The sequence below is a fragment of the Mesoplodon mirus genome, assembly GCF_964341445.2.
Source record: "Mesoplodon mirus genome assembly, chromosome: 6".
In the NCBI taxonomy this organism is placed as follows: domain Eukaryota; kingdom Metazoa; phylum Chordata; class Mammalia; order Artiodactyla; family Ziphiidae; genus Mesoplodon; species Mesoplodon mirus.
This window is the reverse complement of record NC_138982.1, coordinates 61876501-61895846: the sequence shown is the minus strand read 5'-3', so window position 1 is coordinate 61895846 and position 19346 is coordinate 61876501. Positions and strand designations below refer to the sequence as shown.

Sequence of the window (19346 nt, the reverse complement as noted above, 5' to 3'; positions counted from 1 at the left end):
TAGGCACTACAAAACATCAACTCGTTTTATTTCCCAGAGTTGTGAGCATTAAGTAAAATATTGTTTATCCTCATTTTGCAGATTAGGAAACAAAGACAAGATTATATAACACAGTAAGTGGCAGAGAAGTAAATCAAATGCAATGCAAAATAGTAACTATGATGGCTTCCCGATGGTGGGATTGCAGATGAAACCCATGCCTTCATTGTGGAGAAGTGTATATTTACTATGCTCAAAATCTGAGGTTTGATTTTTTCAATAGGAAAAATTATATTTATAATTATATTTCACCTTAGAACGTTCCTTTAAAGTCATAGGAAAAGAAGATACATGATATGTCTTTTCCTGGAATGAAGAACTGAACCATATATCTTTCCTCCTCCATATACAAAGAATCAACAAAAGATAATACAGTACATAAAAACCTGATCTAAGACTTGGCATGAGGTTTCTATAAACTCATTATTCTATCATGCAACCAGGAGACCTATTTCACGGTACATTTACAACACATGCAATATACTCGGACTCTGAACTCTGCAGCAGCTGATTAAACGAGAAGCTTACTCCTCAGCTGTGCTGGCATAGCTTCATTAAGTTTAGCAAGCATCTAGGTCCCAGAATGCCATAAATAACTTTCCCCTGTAAGCTGCAGTAACAGTACTAAAATTTCCCCAGGTGTAAGGATGTCCTACTACCTAAAAATCTGTTCTGCAAAATGACTTCTGGGCTACCACTGTTCCTATTATGAATGTAATGTTAAGGTGAGAATGCAAGCTTTTTAACTCTCACAATACACTGTGGATAAAACTGAGTGAATCAATTTAGCTTCAGAGTAAAACTTTACCCCGACTGCGGTGCTATTTTCTGTAAAATTAATTTGACATCCATTTTATCTTTAAATCTGCAAAGCAGAGAAAAACAGAGCCAAACTAAACTCTAATTTCCCCATGACTATTTATAGAAAAATCCATGTTTGAACGATAGTTAAATATTGTTTAACTGATCTTATTTAAGATGGTACATTAATACACTGGAATGTCAGAGAACAATGCTAGTATTTAAAAAAAAAAAAAAAGAAAAAACCTTGATACCATGACGTTAGATCAGTAAATTCAATGTGAGAATTAGATCCTGACAATTTAACATAGTATCTCTCAGTCGGCCTCATCCAGCCATTTCATTTTCAAATTTCACTTCTAACAATTAGTTCTTGAAGCAACTATAAATCATTTGGCAACATGTTCTAATTCTGGGTCCATTAACCCATGTATGTTTTCAGATCTCAGATTTATGGAAGAGATTTACTAGTCCCTTCATAGCCATTTCTTTTTCTTTCAAATTAATTTTTTTGTACACATGAATCAATTATAAGAGGTATACCAGTATTAATCCCAACAGTTCATTTTACCAGAATCCTGATCTTTTATAACAGTTTTCCAAAGTCAAGATTCAAATAAAATCATTTTACCATATGTAGGAAAAGGTCACTCAAATTGTTAGGAAAAAAGCTTTTCTCATTCCCCCCTCATTAACCAGAGGATCAAATTGAAGTTCTGCAATGTAAATTGCCCTCCCTTCAAATAAAGACTCAAAATACCAGATAAATATAGAAAATGCCCCCAAACAACTTGATCCAATAGCCTACAGAGTTAGCTATATAGACATGAAAAGAGGGAGCACCTCTGGGTGGAAGTGTCATGATGGTTCTTGAAGAACATGGGAAGTTCAAACACTAAATGTCAAGACAGGTTACTCACCTACCCTTCAGTGACCCTCTCCTTACCTCATACCTGGTACAAGAATAATTAAATAGTTAATAATGTATTTGCTTAAACATCTGTGTTCCCTACAACTCTTGGGAAGAAGTATGCCAACTTTTTCTTCTCCGTATCTCCAGACCCTTGCTGAGTACTTGACAAATTAACAGTTGGCATTATATTCACTGAACAGCACTGAAGCACTTGCTTCCAACAATAACTGTAGTCTTGCAATGACTGGGTAAAGTGTTAGAACAAAATGGCAGAATTACTGGAGCGTAGGCTACAGCTGCCAGAGGTGGATATAACCAGCCCTAAAAGAGTGCCTCCAATGCTACCACGGTAGCAGGATAATAGGGACAGGTTTTCAAAAGATGCCTCCTCCTTGCTTCCTCTTTAGTAAACTTCTAAATTTCCTAACCACCCAGCTAGGTGTGGTCATAAATCTAAACTCATGCCAATGAGATGTAAATGGAAGTCTTATGTAGGACTTTCAAAAAGGTTACTTTAAGGAAGCTGAATCAGCTGGAAATAACTCCCCACCCCCTGCTCCACTTTTTACCCCTTCTAGACAACAACTTAAGACAAAATAGCAGCGGCCATCCTACATACTGAAGTGACCTTGATAATGGAAGGCAAGCACTAGGATGATGAAACAGAAGATAGGAACCTGAGTTTCTGACGATACTGACTCATAATACTACTACTCCTGGACCACTTACCTCCAGAATTTTTTATGTAAAGAAATAAACTTTAAAGCAAAATAATTTCACATATCAGGATATCAGTTCACCATTAAAAGGAGGGGAGTAATTACTGGGAGTAATTCCAGTTCTAAAATTCTCTACATACCTTAGCATATAAACTAAAAAGAAAAACCTAAAATGTTTTGGTATTATTAAGTCCTGGAAAATTCCTCAAATAAAAAATCAACTATATATTCTCTAGATACGAAGAATGGTATCTTCCATTTACCAGTAAAATTATGTTTGTTGCTACTGACTATAACTCATTAGGATATTTTTGTGCCTGCTCTTCTGGCTGCCTAAAATGTGCTAATCCCCAACTCTTCAACACTTTAACCCTTATTTATCTCTTTCAGATGTTACAATATATGTCTCTTTTTCCAGTGAGGCCTGTCCTGGCCCCTAAAATAGGTCCCACCTGCTATTTTATTTAACACACTTAAAAAAAAAAAAAAAAAACTTCCTAGCACTTACCACAATTTTTCATTTATATAATTACTTGTATTCTTTTGTTCAATGTCTCTCTCTCCCACTATAGTGAAACCTCCAGAGGAGGAACAAAAAATCAGAGTCTTTCCCTCAGTGTTTTATGCCCAGGCCTGGCACAATGCCTAACACATAGATGGAGTCCATTTATGTAAGTACTTATTATATGAAGGAACAAACGAATGAATAAATGAAGCAAGCATTAAGGAACTGCAGAGATCCTATGAAGCAATGTTTACCCACTTACCTCATTAAACACAGGATACATGACTGCATAGAGGGGCATAGAAACCATGGAAGTGGTCTCAGCTTCATTCTTCATCTCTTCCATTGTCATCCTCATTCAAAAGCCAACTACAGTAGAAAAAGCAGTGCTAAAATGCAGAGGAATCTTCATTCACTGCAGCCTTTCTTCTCTTTTTTGTGATAAAACAACAGGGCACAAAACATATGCTGACCTGGTTAAAGGGGAAGAAAGAACAGAGATTTACTATGCTAGAATTAATAATAAAAACTTAAGGTGTTTAACATTTTCATTAAAATTCTTTTGCTAATTGTTCATTGATTTTTGTCACCTAAAAAATAACCAAAACATAGCAAGCATCAAAGATTTAAGGCAAAATTTTAAATTCTACCAAATGTGATCTATTTGGGAAAAAAATTGACCTAATTTATTAATTAAATAATTCACTTAATATTATTTAATTTTGCCAGTGGCATTTTTTTGAAGCTTTGTCCAAATCTGACACAGAGACTAAGAAGAAAAACCCACAGACACTGGTAGTTTGGAAATAAAATATCGAGAATTCAACAATATGAGAGAAATTTTGCTTTGAGGAGTTGAAGAAATGTGTTGCTTTTTAAGAGAAAGCAACTGTATTTAATTCCTTTGCTAGGCTGAAATATAAGCCTAATTATAAAATGAAAGAGTAACAGTAGTAACATACCTATATATTAAATGATATACATGTTAAACAAAAAGCCATTAATTTTGAATAATTTCTACCATTTATAAAGCATTTTCAGATTATAAAACATATTTCACATGCATTTAGTCCTAATAACTTACCTTAGAGTAACTGTCATTCTAATTTTACAGATGAAAATGTAGACTCAGAGATGATAAATAACTTGCCAAAGATCACACATGCAGAGGCCTGTGACTTGATCCCTGTGCTCTGAATCCAGATCTGACACTCCCAAATCAGAAAATAAAGTATGAAGTGAAAACCCAGAACCTCATCTACCCAGGAAAATGCCCAGAAGTTATTCATTCACTGAATAAGTATACGTTTAGTACTTACTACATGCAAGATACAATGGGGGATGAAAAATATGTGGTCTTAATCATTAAAACCTTATCTGAGCCAGACTGTGGAAGACCTAAGCAGTTTGAAAGCTACAAAGGCCAGTACTCATAGCTTTAAAAACTTCCAGTAACCTGCCCCGTTTGAGAACTGCTTACTATTCTTCCATATATCCCTACCAGTGAAGGGGAACTCAACACCTACAAAAACAGTTTAGCCTTATTTCTGGTAGTTCTAAACATGGAAAGTCTTTCCTGTTTCTGAGCTCAAATCTGCTCCCTGACTTCACAGAACCAAATAATTAAATAAATAAATAATAAATAAAAGGAAGAAAAGGCCAATTCCTAGATTTTATTCTATAGGACAAGAGAAAATCATTACCTAATGAGACAATTGGTACTTAAGTAGACTGCTTTGATCATAGCATTAGGAAAGAATGGAGGAACAGAAGTTGAAGGGAAGGAAAACTTAAGAAATCTAGTGTATCTAGATCAATAGGACCTGAATAATAAGCAGGAGCAAGCAGATAAATATCAATTCTGGCCCTGCTGTTCCTATTTGATTACTTAATAAGCCATTTGGTAATCTGCTTTTCCACTTAAAAATTAACTGTGAATACCTTTTCATAATAAACTTGGAATAAAGAAGAGGGGCTGAAGTGCTGTCAAAATGAAAATGATGGATACTGGATGTACAGTATAAGTAGTAAATAAAAAGCATCAGTATCTATGAAAAAAGAAAGTGAAAAATAGCAGTACAGGGCCAACAACAGAACTTGAAGAGCTATTTCACTGGATGACAGAAAAAAAATCTTGTTTATTTAATAAATATTTACTGACTAGCTACACAATATTAAGCCTGGTACTAAACAGAGAGCAGTGAATAAGACAAGACCTCAGGGATCTTATACTACGGAAGGAAAGACAGAAAATGAACAATTGTGAAAACCACACAGGATGCTATCCTACTATGGGAGAACTGGATGAGAGGACCAGCATCACAAAAACCAGGTGTTTCAGAGAAGGTGGTCAAAAGTTTTAGATGCTCTTGAATATGGACAATAACTTAAAAATTTTTTTAAATTTGATTTCTTGATGAGGTCAAGAGTAACACTCAAAGAGTACTGTCACTTGCATGCTGGGAGAGGTCACTGGCATACTGCAAGGGCTGAGGTGGTGAGCTGGTGAGAGAGGAGTCTAAGTTTTCAAGGATCTCAGTAAAAAGGAAGTGAAATATTAAAGGAGATAAAACACTGAAGTATGCTCAATGGGATCATTTTTGTCTTTCACTCTTTTGAACACATGCCTATCCCTGCATAAATAAGGCAGACAGAGTTGAAGGGATCAGTAAAGTGGTTAGAGTCACTTTCTGAATTCCTGCTGATACCCACCTATCTATCCCACTAAACCTGCTCACTTAATTTTCACTTTTTAAAATACTGGCATTGAATTTTTTAAAAAAAAATTTGTGTAATAAGTAGTATTGTACCACATCAGAAAATTTTCACTTAAAATATTTATGATTTAAGTCAACTGTCTCTTCCTCTGTATATATATATTTATTTTTATACATATAAATATATATATATTTATTTCTTGCTTCTTTAACTTTACAGGACTATCAGCTACTATTTGTCATCAAAAAGATAATATTATAGCAACATTATGGGCTACATAGGTGGCTGGCCCACTCCACACTTAACCACCTTTTAAAATATTGTTCCTATGGGAAAATGTTCCAAAGAACCAATTTACATCTGACCTTTTCAGAACACACGTTCACAAGCTGGGGCCAAACACAGTTTCATTAGTGTTTACGTGAGATTAAAAATCAACAATTCCGGGCTTCCCTGGTGGCACAGTGGTTGAGAGTCCGCCTGCCGATGCAGGGGACATGGGCTCGTGCCGCGGTCCGGGAGGGTCCCACATGCCGGGGAGCGGCTGGGCCCGTGAGCCATGGCTGCTGAGCCTGCACGTCCGGAGCCTGTGCTCCGCAATGGGAGAGGCCACAACAGTGAGAGGCCCACGTATCGCAAAAAAAAAAAAAAAAAAGCAACAATTCCAGTAAGGCTTTTTAAATATTAAATTGTTTTGCCAATTTTAATTCAACTTCAAGTTAAAATATGCTGTCATTCCTTCTACATGCTTCTTCATTTGAAACGGTTTAATGGACAACCTGCCAATTACTCCAAGCCACTCCAATGCCAAACTCAGTCTTAGGAGTTTCTGCCCTGCACTACCCAACCAACCCACAGGAGTCTGTTCATTTAAAGAACTATACTTGGGTGTATCTTAAGGCTCAGAATCAGCATTTCCTGAAACAGCCTCACTTTACTCCATCTGGGGACAACAGAGCCAAAGCTATTTACTCAAGAATAAAATGAGTAACAAAGGGAAGTTCCTGGTATTGATGTATGCAGTTCTTGGGGAGAAACAGAAGCTTCCTAAGTAAAGTAAAATTCTACACTTAAAAAATATTTGTAAGCAGGTCTATTTGTCTTGTTTTTCTCTATAGTGAAATCTAAAACTTAGCCCCCTTACATGGTCCTAAATTCTTATAATCCCTTTAATTTCCCTCCCTAAAGAGGGGAAGTTTTGTTTATTTTTGTTGGCCCTCCGAACTGTCCATAATATTTAGCTAAAAGAAGTTTGTTTATTCTAGCAGTAAACAGAACCCATGAGTTCATGTTACAGTTTACAAGTGTAGTTCTTTTTTCCAATAGCCATTACAGTCAGCATAGCAGGTACATAGTAGACACTTTATAAATGTTTGTTGAATGAATAAATCAATGAGATAAGAGATGGGCAATTTATAAGTTGAATCAGTCTTGCTAATACTTTTCAAATATCAAGCCTAGCAAAACAAAAACAGACCCAGAAATCTAAATAATTTTATTAACAAAGTCTGGACCCAGTTACATTTACCAGTTTTTACTTCTTTTGGCTATCCCAAGCTCTTCCTACTATAGTAAGCTAAGAGAATATAAGCATCAGATAACTGCAAATAAAACCAGAATTCCAACAGAAATTTACATGAAAACCAAATAAAACCAAAGAAAATAAAACAGAGATTATAAATTCTAATGTCTCAATTTTATTAAGGCTACGAGGACATGATTCTAGGGACATAACTGGTGTATAATTTAATAGTTCACAAAATTCTCAAAGTGCAAACATTTCCAACACTTGTTAACCTTGCTTTACACATAAGAAAGATCCTAAAAATCACCCAACTTTTAGCAGAAAGGAAAACTTTTTCTATGAGAAACAGTGGAAGAGTGGTGCAGTTTCCAAATGTTGGATGACCTAAGGCATCACAATCACTTCAGGGCCTATTAAAAACACAAATCCCCAAGACTACTCAATCAGAATCTCCAAGGGCCAAGGAAGCTGTATTTTAACAGCCAGCCTAGATGATTCTTGTGAACAGAACCGGCTGGAAATCACTGGTATGGAAAGAACAGTGGCTAGAGTCAGAAAAAAGAGCTGCTAAGGCCAGTCTTGAGACATGGGTAAAATTAAGTTTGACTCAGTACCTGAGACAGGGGTTTTTGGTCCTGACTTTGTAGAAGTTTCACTTAATCACTGACCTTGATTTCCTCATCAGAAACAGAAAGAGGGTAAAAATTATATCATCTTAAAGGCCATGGTACTCTAAAATTCAGTGATAATAAAATTTTACTACTGGTATCTCCTAAAGGTTCCAAAGTAATCTCGTGGGAATTTTTTTTTTTTTTTTTTTTTTTTTTGCAGTACGCGGGCCTCTCACGTTGTGGCCTCTCCCATTGCGGAGCACAGGCTCTGGACGCGCAGGCTTAGCGGCCATGGCTCACGGGCCCAGCCGCTCCGCGGCATGTGGGATCTTCCCGGACCGGGGCACGAACCCGTGTCCCCTGCATCGGCAGGTGGACTCTCAACCACTGTGCCACCAGGGAAGCCCCGTGGGAAATTTTTTAAAAAGAAAAAGATCTCATCAGATCTTAAAAAAATTCACGAATTCCAATAAGGAGATCCTCTTCAATAGTTGGTTGATTCAGGGTTTCAAATAACTGACAACCCCTTGCTTTCTCTTAAGCATCCGGCATCACGAATCACACCCAGAAACTGAATTTATTCCAAAGTGGGTATAGATCAGTCTGGCCAATTCACATAGCTGGAAAGGTGGGCATCTGATATCACAACCTACCTTTTAGGGCCTTCTCATGCCAAAATATTGTAGCCACTTCCAAACAAGAGACAAAAGGTTTAGAGGAGGAAGCTAGGAAAAAGGCAGGCAGAGGAACAGGGTACTAAGTAAGAGATCCTACTTAGACCAAAATGAGCTTGAACCTTCAGGATACACCTACATCTCTCTCCTTCCTCTGCAAATTGTATTTTTTATAATTCAAGGTCCTCCATTCTACAGTTTTCTTCTTGAATAAGGTAACGTGGAACTCAACCTCCCTAAACATGCACTGCTGTCAGCTTAGTATTGATAGAATTTTGCACTTAGGGACCTCTGGGCACAATCTCTTCTTAATGGTAGGTGTAATATATTACATTTTGCCACTCTATCTGTTTATATGTATCAATTTTTTTCTAGGCTTCTCCAAAATAATAAATGCACAATTTGTGCAGAGATGTGAAAAGAGAGTAAGAACGATCTGAAAACATGGGCTCAAATCCTGTCATTATAAACCATCTTGTCTCTGAGCAAGTCACTTGACCTACCTATGCTTTAGTTTTTTAAGATGGACCAAAACTGAGCTGTATACTTGAAAGTGATATAATTAGACTGAAAGATGAAGTAATTTCTAAATCAAACCATAAAGCCTCTATATGAAATCACTTTAATTTACTAAGTTACTAAGCACTGTATTTTTGCACTTTTAAGTAACTATTTAAAGAAAGTATACATTCTGCAAAGAATTATCACTTCACTGGAAGATCTGACCTCAGTCAGATTTGTAAAGGCACCTCCTCTGTTATACCACAATTTCCAGGAATCGGATACCACCAACTGTTTTTAAAAAAAAAAAAAAAAAAAAAAACAAGGTCAAAAAGATATAATCTCTAATATCTCTGTAAACATGACTGACCAAACAAGCATTTACTGTTATTAAGAAATAACAGAGGTTCTAACTAAAACAACATCTGAAAATTAAGATGTTTTTGAAAATAGGTAACACTGGCAAATTAGCACACAATGACCCACGAAGGAAAAACGCCTAAATGTAAAATTTAGCAATTTAACTCCATTTACTTTATCATTCTTTGTTAAACTCCATATAGCTTTCACAGACAAGTGTTCCTTAACTATGAAGCAGATCTGGTTCTAAACATATACTTATAAATCACTCATTTAAAACTTACTGTTTATTTTTCTATAGAGGGTTAAGGTTCTAAGAAAGACTTCAAAGTTCACAATGTTACCTAAAGGAAAATAGTAATAGGGTTGTTTGAATTATACAGTGCCCACCCCCACCAATCCAGTTTCACTTACTTGAGGACAACTGCGGTCCAAAAATACTAAATGGAAATTTCCAGAAATAATTCATAAGTTTTAAATTGCTCGCCATTCCAAGCAGCATGACGTAATCTCACACCCTCCAGCCTGAGACCCCCAACCATAGATATCGTCTGCTCCCAACATGCAACCATTGACATCATCATGCTTGATGATCCTCCTTCTGACGTATCATCAGAAGGTCAATAGTAGCCTAACACTATATCACAATGCCTACATCATTCACTTCCCTTCATCTTATCACTCAGGCATTTTATCACCTTGCATCATCACAAGGGTAAGTATAGTACAACAAGATATTTTGAGAGAGACCACATTCACATAACTTTATTACAGTGCGTTGTTATAATTGCTCTATTTTATTACTAGTTATTGTTGTTAATCTCTTGCTGGGACTTCCCTGGTGGCCCAGTGGTTAAGACTTCACCTTCTAATGAAGGGGGTGCAGGTTCGATCCCTGGTCGAGGAGTTAAGATCCCACACGCCTTGTAGCCAAAAAACCAAAAACATAAAACAGAAGCAATATTGTAACAAATTCAATAAAGACTTAAAAAATGGTCCACATCAAAAAAATCCTAAAAAAAAAATCTCTTGCTAATTTATAAATTACACTTTACCACACATATGTATGTATAGGAAAAAACAGTATATAGAGGGGATGGTACTGTCTGAGGTTTCTGGCATCCACTAGGGGTCTTGCAACCTATAGCCAGAAAAAGGGGGGGCCTCTTATACTTAGTCAACATTAACAGCACTGTCATTAGTGAGGTAAGTGACAAGCATAGTGATTCTAGAACCAGACTCACTTGGAATCAATCCTAGATCTACTAGTTCTGTGACCTGGGGCAAGTTATCTAACTTCTCTGTGCTACAGTCTTCTCATCTATGAAATGAGAATAATATCTGGCTCTTAAGGTTGTGAAGATTAAACAAGTTATTACAGATAAAGTGTTTAGAACAGTACATGGAACACAGTAATTATTTAATATTAGCTATTATGATTAAGTACATTTTAATCTAGGATGACGAGATCTCTTTCTAGAGGTCAGATCCTCTGTACAATCAACCATCTAGCCAGGGGAGTCAAGGACTCTTGAAAACCAGATAAATGGGGGAAGATAAGTGATTGTAAACCTTAGAACAGCAGAACTGTTTTGTTTTTCAAATAAATTCTTTTATCAAATCCTAAATGTGAGATAAAACACACTCAACTGTTCATTCATTCAATACATGTATTAAGTAATAACTATGGTTTACCAGCCCTTCCTCTCACAGGAGCCCTTAAACACCTCTCTCCACAATTTGAGAATCACTGCTCTAGGGACAATCACTACACAAGCATTATGAACAAAGCATCTTAAGAACAAAGGTGAGTGGTCCGAATAGTAAGGATAAGGACTGGCAAAAGATATCCGGACCCAGATTTTTTCCATAATTCAGATAGTTCTGCATCTCAATTTCTCACCAGTAAATTTATCTGTACTGTTGTCACATGCTCATGCATTTAAGAAACCTAAATGTTAAGACCCTAAAATTTTAAAGCGATAACAGCCATTAGTATACATTACTATATATTATCTAGTGCAATCTCAAAATTTCACAATTTAGAAATAAAAGTCCCCAGAAATTCACATTAAGAAACTAGTCACAGACATTTTAAACAAATATGCAATTGAGCTACTATAACCTATTGTACAGGACATCTTAGTCTGCCAAACTGATCTACTTCTAGGCTCACCTGCCCTGCTCTTTGTGTCCTCCACTGGTCCCACAGATGAGAGCCAAGACCCCCAGACTCCTCGCAGAGTGTTTGGAGATGGAAGCCAGTGGGAATGTGGTTCTGATTCAAGGTCACCCTAGGGTACTCAGCAGCAAGAGTTTGTGGATCTTCCATTGGCTGCTGCTGAGACCTCTGACTCACTCACTTGAAAAGGTACCTGCATCATGTCAGTGTAAGAACTTCCATATTTGGGGGAGTAGTTTCTTAATACAGAAATCATAAAACGGACAAGAAGTAATTAGGTTTTTCTACAGATGGACAGTACAGAGCAGTAGGTAAGTGCTTAGATTACAAACAAAGGTCTAAGTTTGAATTTTGCTCAGGTGGGTGATATCATTTGTTATTTAATCTCTTTCTAAACTCAGTGAGAAATTACTGGAAATAACGATTGAGGTACTCACCTCACAGGATTAAGAGTACAAAATGCATGTACTCATTACACTGTCTGACACACAATAAACATCCAATTCATATTATTAGTTATTAATGGTTTATCCAAGATTCTATGAACCTGACATGGCATCAGGACTGGAACTAGGGTGAGGCAAACCAGATGCCTAGAGCACAAAATTAAGCTCTCACCTGCCTGACAGAGAGTGAGCACCTTCTTAAATTTTGTACCCTAGACCCTCCCTGCCTCACCCTAGTCCTGTCCCTGCATAGCACACACAAGGATAGCCTAATACTGATATCACAATGTCATAAAGGCCACTTACATAGCATATTTTTAAAATCTTTTCTCGGGCTTCCCTGGTGGCGCAGTGGTTGAGAGTCCGCCTGCCGATGCAGGGGACACGGGTTCGTGCCCCGGTCCGGGAAGATCCCACATGCCACGGAGCGGCTGGGCCCGTGAGCCATGGCCGCTGAGCCTGCGCGTCCGGAGCCTGTGCTCCGCAACGGGAGAGGCCACAACAGTGAGAGGCCCACATACCGCAAAAAACCCAAAAAAAACAAAAAACCTTTTATCCCCCACTTGCCAAAATGGAGGCATACATAAATTACTTGGGCCACCCAAAAAAGTTACATATATCATCCAAAGCAAATTACATAGTTTAGGAATCCTTAAAAGAATGTGATCATCAAATGCAAGCCTGTGTTAAAACTACTTTTTATTCTCTTAATGTACATAGAGCAATTTAATAAAGAAAGCCGTGGCCCAGAAGTAGGCTCAGTAGCAGAGTGAAATCAAGATGTGATCAAAGATTTTCTCAAGATAATCCATAAAGGGGGATAATCTATATGGGAAAACCAGAAGATAATAGAATCAAAAGGCTTGCTACCTCTGAATTAGCTGATGGGAAATGGGAACAACAAAAATAGCAACAACTGGCTTCTAAGATACTTCTGCACAACAGGTTCAGGGAAAAGGATACACGTCTCTTTGGTTGTGACAATCCTCGATTTTTTTTCCTATTCGAATGCCTAAATTTTTGTTAAATTCTGGTCTGAACAAAATTTAAATGAAAACATTTGTTGGAAGGCAGGAAACAAATCTCTTCCCTTGAATGTGTTCACTTATGCCCATAAAGTTCTTAATCTAGTGGTTCATGAATTAAATAATGCCTAACTGAACAGTCATTTAGCATTTAATTGCGGTACATCTTTGCAATTTCCTTTTTATTAGTATTTGTGATGTTTTAATTTCTCAAATATAATGCTAAAGCTTTCCTTTAAAACCCCTTAGAAATTCAATTAAACTCAAGCTCTCATACTGTCCCTATGTTCTCTATGCTTGGAAGTACAATGTAAGGAGACTGTACCACATGGGTCAGGCTTACCTGCTCTGTAACACTTACAATCTTAGATACCTACTATCTTACTTAATGACTCCTTACTGCTTAAGGTTCTCTACAGTATGCAATGTGTATTTTCTTTACCTTACCTTATCAAATTTCTTTGCACCACAACACTGCCACAAAGCACTTAAACGTTGATAAAATTATTAGCCTCAGATGATAAATGGACTCTGACTCATTTGTTTAACAGTAGATGCTAATAAGGACAAGATTCTATTATAATGATGAACTTTAACCTCACCTTTAGCTCCCAACTGATCTCAAATAAAAATTCTATTAGTCACAAGAAGAAATAAGGGAGATAGAATGGTATCTGCTTAAACCATACGCACAATTCCACCTGACCTTCACTTGCAAAACTGTAATTCATTTTTCAAGGAAGCACACCAAAATTAAGGTAGGACCTCAGAAATCTCTCAAGTTTTGAAAATACTGCCAAAATGTCAATTTTATTACCGATAAAGGCATCCACAAGTATCTACTTCTGAATAAAAGACCATATTCAAAATCCTTTGTAATTAAATTAGAAAGCCTTGCAACAACGTGAACTGGTACAGGGAGCAGCTGAAGTCTGGAGGCCATGTCTGATTCACTTACCATTCCCAAATGCCTTTGGCTGCAGCAACCTAATGAAGTCTAAGAAGGCAGCAGATGTGTAACATCTTAGGATTTTGTCCTTCCTGAACTCCAAACTCCACTGCAGTTCCAGTTCATCCTGAAGACAGGATGGTTGAATAAAGCAGGAAGGCATGTTTCAGTGCCAGGGACCAGAAGGTAACTTAGAGGAACTATCATCCCCCCCCCCCTCCTATCAGCTCTGACCCGAAATTATCAAATGAATGGATGCATGTACAAGTATTTAACATAACAGAATGGCTAAATGTCCATATGACGGTCTTTCCATCCCCTACTATCCACCAAATTATAAACACTGTAGGGAAGTTTTATTCCGTTCTCTATTTTCTAGTACCTAGCTCAGTACTCTATATAGTCAGTCTACGTCAGCAGCAGTGTTAGAGATGTGATGATGAAAAGCCAGATATAGTCCACGCCCTTGAGGGTGTGCAGTCTTACAGGAAAGAGAGACAATAAAGAAATACATGTTAAGCTGCCCCTTCACATAACTCCAGGGAGCATACCTGTGTTATACTATATATACACTTTTCTATGCAAATTCGATGAGCATGCTGAACAATTTTTTTTGAAGAAAACAACAAAAAAGAAAACTATTGAAATAGGTAGGTGATCATAATTCCATTCCATGCATATAAGCCCCAGAATGAAAGAGATAAAGACATGGATCTGCTGCCCCCCCCCCCATCAGACTGAGAGCCATAGTTGTCCCTCACAATGAGCAGCTCACCACACTGTGATTCCACAGAATCACACTGTGATTATGTATTATAATGTACATATTTCTTTTCCAACATGATCTCTGAATAACAAGTTAAATACCTGACCCAGCACTCAAAGGAAAAGTAATTCTATTCCAATGCTAGAGGAAAAATGTGTTGACGCTCTGTTAGTTTCCAATGTGGTAACTTCCTAAGTGTTTTTTTTAGAGTAAGCTTGAAGATAAGTAATTTCTGCCTGCCACACCAACCTTAGCATCTAAGATACAACTTTTCTGTAACTGCAACTCTAACTGCCCTCCAATGGCACTCAATCACTAACATCATTTTACTGCCATGATTAAAAATATGGTGTCTTAACTTGGCCAGAATGGATTCAAATCCTAATTCCAAGCAATAGTGGTTGTGTGACCTCAGGGAAGTTACTTAACCTCCCTGTACTTTAGTTTTCTCATTTACCTTGGGGATAATAGTGCCTCTACATCACAGGGTTGGTACAAAGAAGATTTAAGGCAATTTTATACATAATATATATTCAATAAATATTTGATAAATGAATGAACCAAAGTATCATTATTATGCAATCTAACTTACTTCTGGTAAACTTATTTCCAAAGGACTGGCCTAAGTAAACAGTAGTGACTACCACTTAATAAGCTCCACTGCTGTTACCCAATAATTCATAAGCTTGCTGATAAAAAATCCTCTTTTCTTTCTTTCTTTTTTTTAATAGCAACACCTGATTCTAGGCAACTGCAGAGTGAGACTGAATATTTATTTCACTTTTTGGGTGGTTAAAAAAAAAAGATTATACATACCAAAAATGTAAGGGTGACCTTGAAAAATAAGACTATAATATTACATTACATCCAAGATGCAATTAATTGTGTAGCTAAAACGAGAAAACTGAATTCTTCATCTTCATACAGACGAAAATGGACCATCAAACTACACTGTTTACCTTTCTGCCAATAAATTATTTCTAACTGCTACAATAAAGATGCTTTCAGTTTTTACATCGTGTGTGTGTGTGTATATGTGTGTGTGCGCGCGCATGCGCAGACTGCTAAAACATAAATCTCTAAGACTGCAACTTTCTATAACATTTCAAATGCAATAATACACACCATCGATGACACTATTTAACATCTAAATCACTTCTGCAGTTTATATTATGGAAAAAAATTGTTTATCATGGAATTAGCTTAAAATTCTTGGCATACATTACCAATCATATCAACCTTAATAACCCAACAAGATATAAGAAGCAGTACTTCAGTTTTATCTTTCACATATTAGTATGCTAGGTCAATATGAATTTTTTATCCAAGATTCAAACAACATAGCGACTTACTTTTTAAAAATTAAATTTAGGACTTATCAAAGACTTACATTTAAAAATAAAAACTGGGAGCATTACCAAGTTTTAAAGCCAAATATCAGCAATCACTTTTCGACAATATCTTGTGGAAGAGTAAATTGGTAAATTCATGAAGGCAGGCAAAGCTACAGTGACACAGAGCTGTTGTATTTATTCTATGTCATTATTACAGTACTGTGAAAGATCAGAGAATTTGTTTTCAGGACCAAAACCTGACACAATTTTTTCCTGAATTTAGTCTGCATGTTTTGAAAATAATATTTTTACTCTCATAAGTATCTAGGTTAAAGCAAACAAGATATTACTGTAAGACTCACTGAAATATGAAAACTTACAAGAAGCACAAACTATAAGCTCCTTTGAAATAAGTACTACTTAATTTTACAGTCACCTTGCCTAAGGCAGGTGATACTAAAGGTAAAAACTCAAAGGAAGATACTGTGGTTAAAAAATGAAACAAAACAACGAAGAAAAAAGGAAAAAGGATGAATTTTGTTGAGGACAGAAGGAGATACCATTAGGGAAGAACAGAATCCACTGAAAGTTAGTTTCTTCCACGTCTGTATTCTGTTATAATGAATGCTGCTTGCAAAAGAGGGATAGTGACAAGGTCTCCAAAATGCTGTTATACAGAAATTTTGCTGTAATAGAAAATGATTCCTTTGCCATGTCCACACAGAAAACTACCCTGATTTTACAGATCTCTAAGAAAGAACAAACATCTTTCTACAATTTATATTAAACTTCTGAAAATAACTCCTTTTTATTCAAAGGTAGGGAACATGTCTCCTTTATTAATTTCTGTATTTCTGCCCCTAGTAGAGTGCTGGAGGCACTGTGCATGAATGCACTTACATTTCTTCATAAATTCAGCAAATAATTACTGAGTAGTTAACTCTGTGTCAGACACTACTGTATAAGTAGTGAGGTAAGGCACATGACAAATGAGGGCCCTGTTTAGGTAGCTTACAATCTAGTCAGCGAGACAGACATTTACCAAATAAACACAGAAATAATTAAGTTCCTCTTGTGATGATGCTACAAAGAATTACAGAGTATGGTGAAGATACAGTGGGAACTTACTCTAGTTTGGGGAAGGAGGGGTCAATGGTCAGAGAAGGTTCCCCTGAGAAATAACATTTAAACTGACACTTGAAAATTAACTAGGAGTGGGCCAGACTTGGGAAGGGGAGGGGAAGCAGCCCAGGCAGGAGAATGTAACATGCACAAAGGTCAGGAAAGAGCTTTTGTAGGTAGTAATTGAAAAGCACAGTAAATGAGAAAGGCTGGGGTTAAGGATGGAGAGCTAGATAGGAGACAAGAGAAACTGTGAGCATTAAACAGAGTAAGAGGGTAACAGTATTTGAATATTTAAATCATTTTAAGTCTTTTTCTCATGTAAAATAAATAATCTAAGGGAACTGAGTCTTTATTCCACAATATTAAATATCTATAGTCAGAAGACCTGGATTATGCCTTGGTCCCACCAGTTACTAGCTACGTGATCTTGCACTTAACCAATCCGAACTTCTTTATTCTCTTTGTAAACAGGTACTCAATTATTTTACCTCCTGGGAAACACAATGATAACACAACAGTCCTGTTCTTACAGATCTTACATCCTTCAAGAAGAAAAGATCATGTATATGGGACACATCCTAGGCCCTATAAGAGATGAGGTCCAAAAGTTCACACAAGGCTTCTGCAAAACTCAAAACGACAACAAATGTGGACATTGGTGAACTTCAAACTACTATAAAAATACAAGTGTACACAATATTCTGTGAGCCCTAAGTTATTCAGTGTGCAGAGCTCCAAAATGAGCACAGTACTCCAGCATGTGACTGAAAGATCATAAATACAATAGAAACATTATCCCACCATTCCATTACTCACCATTCGCCATTGGTGAAATATCAATACTATAAATGAAGCTCAGAGATGAAGAGCAGTTGGTGTAGAATCGAACCAAGGACAAAAACTAACACTCACTAGACAAGTGCATTATATTAATTTTACTAATTTCCAAATTTTCCTGACTTTTGGTTCAAAAGTCATTCCACAACCTCCTAACTGCATGTCAAAAATAAGAACTCATTTCTCACTTCCTCCAACAAAAAGCAAATGCCTACACGGCCATATAGAAAATACTTTCACATTCTTGCTCTACCATAACTGACTCATATTCAGTTTATGGTCTATTTAAACTACCGCACCCTTCTAACACAACACTGAGCCAGTTACCTCCTCATAATTTTCCATTTGTTCAGTCGGTCTTCCTTCCTTGTCTACTGCATTACTTATTTATGGTACTAATTATTTTTTTATTTTACTTCATTCTATAGTATCATACCTCTCTTTCATTTTAAAAGTCACATTAATTTCCAGACCATCTTAGTTTCAATCAAAGAGGAATGTAAGAGTATTTCTGATCCTATAAAGTGTTTTTGCATTCAAAAGTTAAACACATTGTGGATAATTTTAATAATTTCAGAATACATTCAAAATGTTGCATATTTAAATGGCCAACTTATACAACAGTAAACTATGACTGATTACCAGCTATCAGTAGATACCCGATTTTTAGCTATAAACTTATCAGGAAGAGATCTTGATGTCAATGGACATACTCCTAAAATTCTATTAAAGAACTGTCTAATAATAATAATATATGTGAACTGTAATTATAATTGGTCACAACAATGGGTAAGACTGGAACAAGCACACTGCTTTCTGCTCAATATAAAACACAAATGTCCATTTTTCCATTCTTTAATGTAAAATAAGGATGAGTTAAAACTCATAGATGATGCTAAGAAAAATAAAATATACAAGAGCCTGATGTTATTAATTACACACACGCACAACACACACACGAGCCAAGAAAATGAGGGGAAGTAAATAAAGATCAACAAAAATGTGATGCTACCTCCAAGAAATGCAACGTATCTTCTTTTCTAGTAATGAGCACAACTAGAAATAAACTCTCTCTTGCTGCTGTATTATTTGAAAAAGTGTAAAATAAGTTTCGTGGAAGAATCCTAATCCCATTGTTCTCAGCTGAGAGTAAAAAAACACAGTAAAGACTAAGGTAGGAAGGGAAAGGAATATCTTTCACCAGTAAGGATGAGCTGTATTGTTACCTGACTTTCTCCTGTCCTATCAACTACCCTTTAAAATGGTAGCACAATCCATCACTTAATATACCTCTAATAAAAGGAAAAAATAGGTAA

General features: G+C 36.4%; 1 protein-coding gene across 3 annotated transcripts in view; it reads right to left on the bottom strand.

The window, feature by feature from the left end:
* Positions 1–19346, bottom strand: part of PDCD10 (programmed cell death 10) — a 42040-nt gene that overhangs the window by 21591 nt on the left and 1103 nt on the right. For 2 of the 3 annotated variants that reach the window (XM_082625451.1, XM_082625452.1), the window contains exon 2: positions 3240–3450. In XM_082625451.1, coding sequence (XP_082481577.1) covers positions 3240–3335 — 96 coding nt within the window. In that variant the 5' untranslated portion in view covers positions 3336–3450. Of the gene's footprint in view, positions 1–3239; positions 3451–13977; positions 14049–19346 lie in introns of those variants that run through there. The other variant, XM_082625453.1, reaches the window with a different exon arrangement.